The sequence below is a fragment of the Neoarius graeffei genome, chromosome 12 (genome assembly GCF_027579695.1).
Source record: "Neoarius graeffei isolate fNeoGra1 chromosome 12, fNeoGra1.pri, whole genome shotgun sequence".
In the NCBI taxonomy this organism is placed as follows: Eukaryota; Metazoa; Chordata; class Actinopteri; order Siluriformes; family Ariidae; genus Neoarius; species Neoarius graeffei.
The window spans coordinates 41,872,946-41,886,081 of NC_083580.1; the positions used below are offsets into that span (position 1 = coordinate 41,872,946).

Consider the following 13,136-nt stretch of genomic DNA (forward strand, 5'->3'; position numbering starts at 1 on the left):
GAATGTCTACAGGGAGGACTTGGGGCCAATTGGCCCTCTTGTGGGTTTTCTAGGTAAAAAGGCCAAATGGCCCCTGTCTCGGACTTCAAGCCTCAGGAATCTTTTGCAGGTGTTTAGAGTTAAGTCGTTGATTCAGATGATTAGGTTAATAGCTCGTTTAGAGTACCTTTTCATGATATGCTAATTTTTTGAGATAGGAATTTTGGGTTTTCATGAGCTGTATGCCAAAATAATCAGTATTAAAACAATAAAAGACCTGAAATATTTCAGTTGGTGTGCAATGAATCTAAAATGTATGTAAGTTTAATTTTTATCATTACATTATGGAAAATAATGAACTTTATCACAATATGCTAATTTTTTGAGAAGGACCTGTATGTATGTGTGTGTATATGTGTGTGTGTGTGTAATATATATATATATATATATATATATATATATATATATATATATATATATATATATATAAAATATATTAGTGCTGTCAAGCGATTAAAATATTTAATCGCGATTAATGTCGCGACAGTCATAGTTAACTCGCAATTAATCGCAATTTAATCGCACATTTTTGTCACATAAAAAACCATTGTAATTCTCTTATCAGCATAAAAAAGTGAATGGGCTTGCTTTGTACCAAGGTTTTTTTTTTTTTTTTTTTATTGCAAAGCATAACGCGTCTTGACACAGCCACTGCAACGTGAAACCTAAGCCGAGCACCGGCGCGGGTCTAGCAAGAGAACCATGAGTGAAATGATCTACTGTTTGAGTTAGTCTACAGCTCTAATCAGAGAGACAGGTTACACAGTGACAGTAGGCTTGACATGCTTGATTATAAAGTACACTATTATATTAACTTCAAGTTGTTCGTTGATAAATATTGCATTGAATCTGATCTTTACTGTTTCAGCTCACTTAACACATTTTGTACTTTTACACTTTCTGCCTGTTGATGCGTCGCGCTGTCCAATCAGAGGCGGCCAAATTTGCATATTACAGGAAGGATTTCTGGGATAGCATTAAGTTTACAGTTCAGAGGGATCTGGCTTCTTTAGACGCTGTCTTCTTAAAACTGAATAAATATTTAAAAAGAGCCAAATGAGCCAGTCTTTTGAACGGCTCTTTTCAAAGAACGGATCACAAAGATGCGGATCCCATCAAAGAGCCATAAATCCCATCTCTACTAGCGCGCCCTGCCCACGCTGGTTCTTGGGGGGGGGGGGCAGAGGATTCTGGCTGTGCGGGGCGGGGCATTACAGTCTAGCTGATATCGGTTTTCTAAGCAAAGTCTCTGTTCCAAGTTCCTGGCAGTTTCAAAAGCTTATGAAAAACTTATGTCACAGAGCGTTAATCTCGCGATTAAAAAAATTATCGCCGTTAAAATGGAGTCAAGTTAACGCGTTAACGCAACATTTTTGACAGCACTAATATATATATCACTCACACACACACACACACACACACACATATATATATATATGAGTCTACCTGTAATGTGTAATTTTTCCGAGCCTCTCAATAAGGCAATTTTTCTTTACTTTTTCATTGTAGATAATGCAAATAGCTCTCTGTATTTAATCTGTTTGTCTAATTTTTATTTGTTATCTGTATGACATTTTCTTGCTACTGTAACACGTGAATTTCCCTGATGTTGGATGAATGAAGTGAATCTAATCTAAGTAATGAAGACCTTTTGATAGGAATGTAGTGGAGTGAAAATAGCAGACGATGTGCAATATATAATGTGCGATATCTCTCCTGCTGCTGCCCCCCTTCTCTCCCCCCTTTTTTTTTCTTTCTCTCCTTCCCCCCTTCTCCCCCTTCCTCTCTTCCCCATATCTTATTCTTTTTGTATTTGTATATGTAAATACTTAATTTATTTTAATTTATCTAGAAGTTTTCCTCTATTTCTTTTCTCTATTTATCTGTAATGATGCTGCTGGAATCTTAATTTCCCTGAGGGAACCCTCCCAAAGGGATCAATAAAGTTTTATCTAATCTAATGTACAATATTTCTTTCAAATGTAGTGAACTTGGTCATAAGTTGCCAAAAAAATGCTCAAGTACAGATACTCAGTGTACTTAAGTACAGTACTCAGGTAAATGTACTTTGTTGCTGTCCACCACTGATTTTTTTTTTAATAAGTATTGTGACAAGATGAAGAAATATCTAGAGTGTGCATAGGCATTCACACCCCAAAGTCAATACTTTGTAGAGCCACCTTTTGCTGCAATTACAGCTGCAAGTCTCTTTGGGTATATGTCTATTAGCTTAGCACATCTAGTCACTGGGATTTTTGCCCATTCCTCAAGGCAAAACTGCTCCAACTCCAAGTTGGATCGCTTGCGTTGGAGTGTAGCAATCTTCATGTTATGCTACAGATTATCAGTTAGATTGAGATCTGGGCTTTGTTTAGGCCATTCCAAGACATTTAAAATGCTGCCCTTTAAACCACTCCAGTGTAGCTTTAGCAGTATGTTTAGGGTCACTTGTCATGCTGGAATGTGAATCTTTGTCCCAGTCTCAAACCACTAGTTGACTCCAACAGGCTTTCCTCCAGAGTTGCCCTGTATTTAGTGCCATCCATCTTTCCTTCAATTCTGGCCAGCTTGCCTGTCCCTGCAGATGAAAAACATCTCCACAGCATGATGTTGCCACCACCATGCTTCCCTGTAGGAATGGTGTTCTCAGGGTGATGGGAAGTGTTGGGTTTGTGCCACACATGGTGCTTCCCATGATGGCCAGAAAGTTCAATTTTGGTCTCCTCTGACCAGAGAATCTCCTTGTTTGTGTTTAGGGAGTCTGCCACATGTTGGGCAAACCTCCAAATATTTTTTTCTTTTAAGCAATGGCTTTTTTTCCCTTTTCCCTCTTCTCCTGGCCACTCTTCCATAAAGCCCTGCCCTGTGGCACGTGTGGCTTAGTGGTCCTATGGACAGATGCTGTGGATCTTTGCAGCTCCTTCAGTATTGTCTTTGTTGCATCTCTGATTAATACCTTCCTTGTCCAGTCTGTGAGTTTTTGTGAGAGTCCTTCCCTTGTCAGGTTTGTAGTGGTGCCCCATTTCTTCAATTTTTCCATAATCGATTTAATGGTGCTCTGTCAGATATTCCAAGTTTTGGGATATTTAAAAAAAATTAAATAAAATAACCCATCCCTGATCAATATTTCTCCGCAACTTTAGTCTCTGACCTGTTTGGAGTGCTTCTTGGTTCTCATGTTGCTTGCTTAGTAGTGTTGCACAGTCAGGGTCCTTCCAGAACAGGGTTTTTTTTTAATTTATTTATTTATTTAAATAGCGACATCATGCGATGATTGCTCATGTAACACTTTAAGAGCCACTGGTGTGTAATCAATCAACTAATTGTGACTTAAGTGAATTGGGTGGACCAGTTCTTATATAGGGGCTTCATATGAAAGGGGGTGAATACCTATGCACACTCCAGATTTGTTTTTTTCATCTTGTTTGTCTCATCTCATCTCATTATCTCTAGCCGCTTTATCCTTCTACAGGGTCGCAGGCAAGCTGGAGCCTATCCCAGCTGACTACGGGCGAAAGGCGGGGTACACCCTGGACAAGTCGCCAGGTCATCACAGGGCTGACACATAGACACAGACAACCATTCACACTCACATTCACACCTACGGTCAATTTAGAGTCACCAGTTAACCTAACCTGCATGTCTTTGGACTGTGGGGGAAACCGGAGCACCCGGAGGAAACCCACGCGGACACGGGGAGAACATGCAAACTCCACACAGAAAGGCCCTCGCCGGCCCCGGGGCTCGAACCCAGGACTTTCTTGCTGTGAGGTGACAGCGCTAACCACTACACCACCGTGCCGCCTCATCTTGTTTGTGTCACAATAAAAATGAACAATTTGCACCTTTAAAGTGGTAGGCATGTGTAAATCAAATGGTGCGAAACACCCACCCAAAAAAAAATCCATTTTAATTCCTGCTTAATACAACAAAACAGGACACAAACCAAGGGGGATGAATACTTTTGCAAGACACCGTATCTGGCCAAAGGTTTAAGGAGACCTGACCATCTCACACGTGCGTTTTTCTTCCTCAAAACTGTTGCCACAAACCACACAGTTGTATAGGATGACTTTGTATGCAGTATCATTAGTTTCCCTTGACTTGAACTAAAAGGCTCAAACCTGTTCCTGTATGACAGTTACCCTGGTTTGCCAAGATTGGAGTTGAACTCGTGTCCTGCAGAGAGCCCTGACCTCACCCTCTCAGAATTCCTTTGGGATTAATGGGAGCGAATTCTCCCCAAGTCTCCTCACCCAACATCAGTGTTGACTGAGCACAAATCCCCACAGCCACACTGTGTGAAATCTAGGAGAAAGCCTTCACAAGAGAGTGGAGGTTATGACTACCACAAAGGGGGACTATATCTGGAATGGGATGTTTTTAAAATCATTGGTGTAATGGTCAGGTGTCCATAAACTTTTGGCCATACAGTGTATGTTGTGTTGTGTAATATAATTAAACAATGAAATCACATGCTTTTAGTGTTTCTCTTCCAAATTTCTTTCAGAAATGTCCAGTCTGAAGCAAAAAGTAAATTAAAAAAAAAAAAGCCATGATTGTCAAGGTGCATAAACTGATTCTGGATACTCTTGCTAATATGACTGCTCCATTAATAATTGGTTCCAGATGGTGGATGAGGCAAGAACTGCCAAATGGAACATGTGGATTTTGTGACTCATTTATCCTTTATGTAGACTCGAATGTATTTCATCTAAGGCACACCAACGGGCATGCTCTCACACTCCTGATTTGTCAGTCTTGGTTAAAGCTCCTATGAGCATTATATGAGTGAGACAGAGAGTGGGTGTGGTGTTTTCTGACCTTCAGCAGCTTGGCCCCTCCTCCTCCATGACATGCTGAGGCTAGAGGGCTCTATTGTGTATTGACCAGGACAAATTGTTCTCAAAGTTCACAGGCCCAAATTGAATACGTTAAAATAGTCATTTTGTGTGCCCTTGTGCTTTTACCATGGATCTTCATTTTTATAGGATTTTATATAATGCCTTTTTAAAATCCCACTGCATTAGCAACACCATTCTGGAAAGCTGGGTTTAAGAATTGAGGAACTGGCAGGAATGTAGAGAGGGACTGGCTTTTTTTTTTTTTAAATCCATTCCTGTAGCTAGACCTTGACACACTCGCATGAGCACATTCAGAAACTTACCAATGTGTTCTTGTTGCATTTTGTGGATCATCCTTGTCCTTTACAACATGGTGTAAAAGAATGCATGTCGTCTGCTGCATTATACCTCAGGGTCTACTACATTGAGGACAGTGCAACATCATCTATCTAACCACACAGCAGAAAGAATCCTGAATGTCCCCACCACCTACTGAATGCATGCACACACTGGTTGCCAGATAGTTCTTGTTACTGTAGGGACAGGATATTCTGTAATGATTGGACTCTGACAGCCAACCCCCTTCTAGCAGCTTGTGTAGTGCACATGCATGATCCAGAATGCTGCAAAACCCATCATGCCAGTGCTTCAATCTAATGAGGCAGTCGGTGCATGGCACTAGTGTTCAACATTCTTCAGACGTCTAGCTAGCTCTAAAATAACCTTTGACTGACTTTACTGTGGTACAATGATTTGTTCTGTAATATTCTCCCCCCCCCCTTCTAGCCCACACTTCCTCCCTACCCTATTTCTCCCCATTGCCTCTTGATTCATCTGTACTTCCTCTCTCAGCTAACAGTGTTCTGCACTAGGTTTCATTGTTTCTGTTTACACTGGAATGTGTGGAGTTGGTGAGAGATGCTAGTATATACAACCTCATGATCCCCTTGTCATAAAACTCTCAAGTCCAAAGAGGTCTTTTTATTTTTGAATGTTATACTGACTAAATTTTAATGTTTGCTTGTGATCTCAAGATAGCAAAACTTGTCAATATTCTGGACTTTCTAAAGGCTGGCTGTTTTTTAATAAAAAAAATAATAATAATAAAAAAGCCACCTGCCTGAAGTTCATGGATTGATTATTTCTTAAGACCCTGCATTAACAGTAAAAACTGTTTAGTAATGAGCCAATACATTTACTACACTTTATACCTTATTACTGTTCCTATAACTGCAGCTCTGGCAGTAGTGTAGCTGCAAATCACAGGTTCATGTTAATGCCCTCGTTCTAAAGTTATTGATTCTATAGTAACGGCTCATACAGAGGGTGTTGTATGGTGGACATCAAATAACCATAATAAACAATATGGTCAGTTATTAAATAGTAAGGGCAGGTGTAGTAAGTTTTATATCAAATGAAAAGCTATTTCCAGTTAAGATTGTGCCCCCCAAAAAATATCTAAATGGCCAGTAAAATAGTGCCACTATTTTACCTAAAGAAAACTGTCATTTAAATATATTTTGAAACCAAACAATGTATCAAATCTTTTAACGTCTAATCAGCTACTAACATCAATGTTCTAAAGTACTAACAATACCCACAATCCTTTCAGGAAATATTGGAATCTAATTTAACACGACGTCTTTATATTGTCAGATTTCGGGTGTTTTTCCTCAACTAAAAATTACTGGCTAAAATATTGCTGTTCACAGTAATTAGGCAATTTATTTAATATCTTTGGCTCCAAAATGCAATTTAGGTCAAAACGATTTAGTAATAATAATAATAATAATTTAAATAAATCCTCTTGATTAGTTCTTATTCTTGAACACGTATGAATAAAAACATGGGGGGAGTGGCTTCTCTGGACTTCTGTACCTTTCCTGCCTCCTGTGTTTTGTGTTTGACACTGTCTACTGCCTTGGACAGCAGTTTCAGTTTTTGTTGAATAGAAGCAGGCAGTTGGTTGGTAGGTAAAAGATTTTGCTTTCAATATAGACCTGGGACTGCTGCATTCATGGCTGTAGAAAGTGTTGCTTAATTTTCATAGAGAACATTTCATTTAGATAACTTTTTCATTGGACAAGATTTCATGTGATAAATGTTAATATCTGGGTGTAGTTGGCATTGACCTTTTTTCTTTTCTGTCCATGCCTCCACCTTCCCCTCCTTTCATTAGATCCTCCTTCCACCACCACTATGCCTTCCACTACCCCTGTGCTCCCTCTTAACACCGACATCTCTGTCACAGCACCTGGCAATAAGCAGCAGGCCCTCTTCACATCCCCGACCCTGGCACCACTACATGAAGGCAACCTGGGCACCATTGTGGGTGGGGTGGTAGGTGGAGCTCTTTTCCTGTTGCTGCTTCTGGTGCTTGGTGGAGTTTACTACCAGCGGCGGTGGCACACCTTCCGTGGAGACTACTACACCAAGCAGTACCTGGGACCTTCAGACATGCAGAAAGCAGCAGCACCACCACCACCACCACATGAGCTTCACATCTACACCAATGAGGCAGACAGGGCTAGTCCTGACACAAAGCTCAAGTCATGCCATGATATCAACGGTACCATTCTCTCGGACCAAGACAGGGAGGAGTGGGGCGGCTTTGAGCGCGAGAGATCTCCAAATGGCCGTAGTAGAGCTGTGCGAGAGGCCAACACCCAGCAAAACCTCCAGAACCATCAGCAGCAGAGCTACCAACCTAACCACCACCCAGCCCCCCAACCCAACTATCAACCAAACCACCAGAGCTTCCTCACCACCCCACACAAGCACAGAAGCTCACTCCAGCCTGAGTCCCGTAGATACCCTGGCCCTCAGGTGATGCGAAATGGTTCCTCCTTCTTGCCGGAGGACTGCTATGACAGTGACTACGTGTCACACACAGATGGCTCTATGATATCCCGCAGGGAGTGGTACGTCTGAATGGGGCAGCACTGCAGAAAGACTGCTTACAGTCCTTAGCAGAAGACATCAAACTTGCAAGTGTATGATGGTAGAAATAGAATATGTACTGAGGGGGGGAAAAAATGAGATGAATAGAAAAGCACCTCTTGCACCTTTTTCATGCTTCTACTGTTTCAGTGTGTGGGTTTTGTTTTTTTTATGTAAAGGATATATAGGTTAAAGTACATCCAGAGTTGCCTATTTATTAGGAACACCTGCCTTTTCTCTGCACTTATTGGGCATTTTATCAGCTCCACCTACCATATAGTCAAAAAAGAAATGTATTAGCGCCCTAAAAGTGTTGTTAGTTGGTCCTGCTGCATGTAATACCTAGCAACTGAGGGTTTCTCCTAGCACAAAAGCTTTTAAGAAACCATCCAAAGATCCCTTTATTCAAACAGCTATAAATACTGGAGCCCATCTATAGCTGTGGACAACTTCAGATCCCTTCCCAGTCCGTCAATGGAAGGTGACCACCATAGGACCACAATGACCAAATATTTGGGTCATGGATTTTTTTTTTTTTTTTGAATACAACAGTCTTGCTATGGCTTTTATCTGACCAGTGGTGGTCTTATGGGGGTCCCTTTTCATTGATTTTGGAGCTGGCTATCCCACATTAATCAGTAATTTTACACCCATGAAGTGACCTGTATGGAAGATGAACCTGATAACCTGGCCAGTTTTTGTAAATACAGGTAGTTGGATTATAAACTGGTAACTTGTATGTGCCCAGTGGTCACCGACTTAAGTTAAAAAATGTAATACCTAAAAATATCCTACTTTAATTACAGTGAGGCAAATCTGTATACAATCCAGAGAGCGGGTTTCCCTTTTTTTTTTTTTAAATGACACGTTTCAAGCAGTGCGGACATGAAATGGTGAACTTTCAGTAATATCTTGGTTCTAAAACACAAATTAGCTCTTGTCATCAGTCTCCCAGCTGGTGTGGTTACCGTGGCAATGCTTCAACATCCCTCTCCTCAGGCATTAAATGGAGTGAGCTGTAGGAATAGTGCTAGACGGGGAGGACTTGGCACACACTTCTACAGAGAGCAAGTGGCTGCAGTGTATTTATGTACCAAACTTGAGTGTGTTAATGTACATTTTGTTAATCACAGCCATTTTTTAACACCACACAGTAATGTTGATAATGGATGTGTATTCGTGTGTCCCTCAGTTAAGATTCTGGTAGTTCCTGTGGAATCTGTTCTTTTAGTGCCTTTGTTCGTGTTGAACATATCACTTAGGATGTTTGATTACATCTGAAGATGGTGATTGGAAAGATTTGCTGTTTGAGAGTCTGTCACTCTCTTCTTCTGCTCCACATTTCAGGTCATAAATTTAGGGTCCCCCCCCCCCTTTAGCTGAAGGTGACCATTAAAACTTAAGCATCATTTGTCATTTTGAGCCAGCTAACTCCTGCACCATTTGAAAGTTCCCTCAAATTTCCAAAAATGTAAAGCATTGCTTTCAAGTTCCTTTTGAATAAATAAATTGTATATAATTACATACAATCTACAGATTTAAAATAAACCAGTGTATTTAATGAATGAGGGTCATGGTATAGCATGATTCATGAAACAAAGCATTTCTCCACCAAACCAGACCAAAACTGACAATTTCTGAAATTTCACTTAAATCAGTAGACAAAGCTAAAATGTTGTAGAGATGCAACCAGAAAGCTCAGTTTTGGCAAGTTCCTGATCATTTATTTGTTGTATTTAAGGAAGTTGTAGCACATGCTGTCTCAATCTGGTCAGCCCATGATTGCACACCCCATTTTGTGTTTGGGATGGTATGTGTGGTGTGCCCCCCCCCCATGCCAAAATTGGTATCAGGCACTGTGTAATGTGGTTGTGAATAAATTGCTAGTAGAGCTCAGTTTCATGACCTTTAGCCTTAAGTGTCCATTTTGAGGTTAAATGCACAACTGAAGCCAAATGTGATAGTTTCAATACTTTACACCGAATAAGCAAAGTTTTCTTCTGTCCTCTTGTACAGACACTGACTGTTATATCTTGAGGGGGCTGATCAAGATAGTGGCTCAGGAGGAGAAAGATTAGAGGCTAGTGGGTATTCACTGAACTCGTGGCTGATTGGCTATAAATGTTGGTCAGGAACATGTCCTATTTGAGTGCATATGCAATGTGTGTAAATACACTTAATTGGTGTTAAACCTCCACAGTATATTCAATGGATCAGTTCTCCATCTAGCAGTGCAACAGTGTTCAGAAGTTTGATTCCTAACCTCTCAGTCCCTCATCCATTCATATTTTTGGCAAATATGAGTTTTGCTGACTAGGTCAAACAGAAGAGTAATTATTAGTTGAGTGTATCATAACTGTGTCAGGGAGATGAGAGCAGTGCCTTATTGTGAAGATGTAGTTTTTAGTGGCATTCTAAAGGCTTATGTCTGACTGTATGCATATCTGAGTGAGTGTTGAGTAACATGACCAGTGCACATGCATTGGTGAGCATCCGATTTCTCCAGTTCTTCCATTTTGCCTTTGCCACTTTAGAAGACCTTTGTCGATTTGTGCCATTACTTGTATTATTTTTTCTTCTTTCTGAATAGTCAGACAATAGCATATTTTGCTCACCAAAATGACATTTGTGACACTTGAGTTGCAATGCATAAAAAAAAGAAAAAATTGGAAGTTTTGTTGAAGGGTGGTATCCAATAATTAGTATGTTTGTAGTTGAAGGGGTAAAGGTTGTGCAGATAAGTTTATTCTGTATGGTTTTTTTTTTGTTTGTTTGTTTGTTTGTTTTCCTCCTGTATAAAGACTGAGACGTAATGGAATACACTAGAGCACACCTCCCACTTCACTGATTTATGATGTGTTTAGGCTTGTGGAGTTTTCTTGATCACTTGTGCTCCTCTCCACCAGTGTGTGTGTGTGTGAGAGTGGGTGGGGGGGTTCCCGCCCCCCACACACACTGCTGTTAAAGAACTGTCATTACCGAAATGTGGAAGAGCTGTATGGGATGAGCATTATTTTGTAAAAAAAAAAAAAAAGTTTGGGATAGGTTTTGTTTTGAAATAAAGCACCTCTTTTTCTTTGATGTCCTGATCTTTTTGATTTTGACTGTGATTTTGTGGGGTTGATTAGGAATGATTCTAATCTCCCACTTAATTACTAAGGTTGAGTTTTTTTAAATTTATTTTTTAAACACTGTTACTTATGGTGGTGGTGTGGTTAGCACTGTTGCCTCACAGCAAGAAGGTTCTGGGTTTGAGCCCAGGGGAGTTTGCATGTTCTTCCCATGTCTGTGTTGGTTTCTTCCAGGTGCTCCGGTTTCCCTCACAGTTCAGACACGTGGTTAGGTTAACATGGGGTGGCCTTGGGCTGAGTTGCCCTTGAGCGAGGCACCTAACCCCCGGCTGCTCCCCGGGCATTGTTAGCATGGCTGCCCACTGCTCTGGGTGTGTGGGGGTGTGTTCACGTTCACTGCTTCAGATGGGTTAAATGCAGAGAGGAATTTCACAAGTGTATGTGTGATTGATGAATGAATGAATGAAGTTCTACTTTTGTTTCCCCAAAATGGCACAATATTCTGTTAAATGCAACTGAACATTTTGTTATAGTTCAGTACTTTGCAGTTTTTACAACCCCAAGTAATCTAAGTGTTTCTCAACCATAGGCTATGGCCCAGTTAGTGGGCCACAGAGCGCCATCTAGTGGGCCCCTCCCCCCAAAAAAAAATAGTTTGAAGCCAAATAATATAGTTCAGGATGCTGTAGTGTTCCAAATCCAGTAGCTGGTTTGATATCCACTTTTCAAGTGGAATAAATACATTTGTGGGTACATTTAAGAACAAGTCTTTATCATGTTCCTCCTTTTGCATTTAAGCCCTGTGTATATATGTGCAGTGGGCAGAATAAATACATTTGTGGGTAAATTATATAGATCTGTAATTCCTGCTGGAAGAGAAGAGCAGGGAGGATTGAGACTCGAACAGCTGTGGTTTGTTTACACCCGATACTAAAACTTGTAGCATCCTAGCAACCATGGCAAAGATATGGACAAAAAGCCCAGAAATTCCTCCTTACCTGGGCAAAAATGATACAGGAGTTATCTTGTCCTGATCCCCAGATCTTTAACCCAGCCACATATAAAAAGTTGTACGCTTCCATGCTCTTCCAGGTTTTCATCTGTTTGTTCTACAAGGACAATGTCTGCAGCACCAAGGAGTTTGAGATGTCTGGGAACTCAATGGATCGATAATTTTCCAGCTGAAAATGAATAACTTTTAAACATGATAATTTGATCAGTAGAGCTGGTGGGGTCATGCATGTACAGATAAAAATAATTACAAATGCAAAAAACACAATCTTAAAAAAAAAAATCTGTTGACTGTCTTCACACTAAGTTAATAGTATGAATAACTTGTCTTTTGTATTTAGTTCTGGCTACAATATGATCAAAATTTATTCTACTAATGTCTCGTTTAGCTAGTGAAGTTTTCTTTCATAGGAAAAATCCTTTAATGTGCAAGGATCTATCCCATTTGAGTGGCTTCTGTATCCACTTCTTTTGAATGTGCATGGTTTTTAATAACGTGCTTGTTTGCTGAACACAAAGATGGCAATAAGTTCTTGTGTTAATCACCCAGACTCCACTTTTGGATCATTTAATCCCTTTTGACTGGGAATGCCCTGCATGCATGGTTTTACCGGTATGTTGGCTTCTAGCACACCCACACAGTTTTAAATGCAATATCTACAATTAAACAGTTTGTTTTTATTGCATTTATTTAATTCCTGGGCTCCCATCTGTAACAGGGAGTGATGTTGCATTCTGTTAATACACTTTACAATAGGTTATTAAATTCTAATAGAATAGATAGCCAAAGTAGTGTTTTTTTTTTTAAATGGGCCCCAACTCATTACAAGTATGAAAAGATGGGCCTTGAAGCCGAAAAGTTTGAGAACCCCGATCTAAAATACCTGTATTCTGCTGTTACACAACCATTCAAGCTCGACTAATTGGATGTTTAAAATGGGTACAAAATTATTTTAAAATATGCATAACAATAGTGTAGTTTTAACTAGGGGTTAAAAGTCACAGGAACAGGCAGTTTTTATACTCGTGCAGATCGGCACAGACGGTCCTAAAGTTCACTGGACATAAAGGACACGCTGATTCATCATCTCATTCTCTCTCTCGTTATCTCTAGCCGCTTTATCCTGTTCTACAGGGTCGCAGGCAAGCTGGAACCTATCCCAGCTGACTACAGGCGAAAGGCGGGGTACACCCTGGACAAGTCGCCAGGTCATCACAGGGCTGACACATA

General features: G+C 40.3%; 1 protein-coding gene across 1 annotated transcript in view; it reads left to right on the plus strand.

Moving 5' to 3' along the window:
- nectin3b (nectin cell adhesion molecule 3b) overlaps positions 1-10,904 on the plus strand; it is a 144,972-nt gene extending 134,068 nt beyond the window's left edge. The window contains exon 6 of the mRNA XM_060935906.1: positions 7,063-10,904. Within this exon, the coding sequence (XP_060791889.1) occupies positions 7,063-7,814 (752 nt within the window). The 3' untranslated portion in view covers positions 7,815-10,904. The remainder of the gene's footprint in view (positions 1-7,062) is intronic.
- The last annotated feature ends 2,232 nt before the right edge of the window (positions 10,905-13,136 follow it).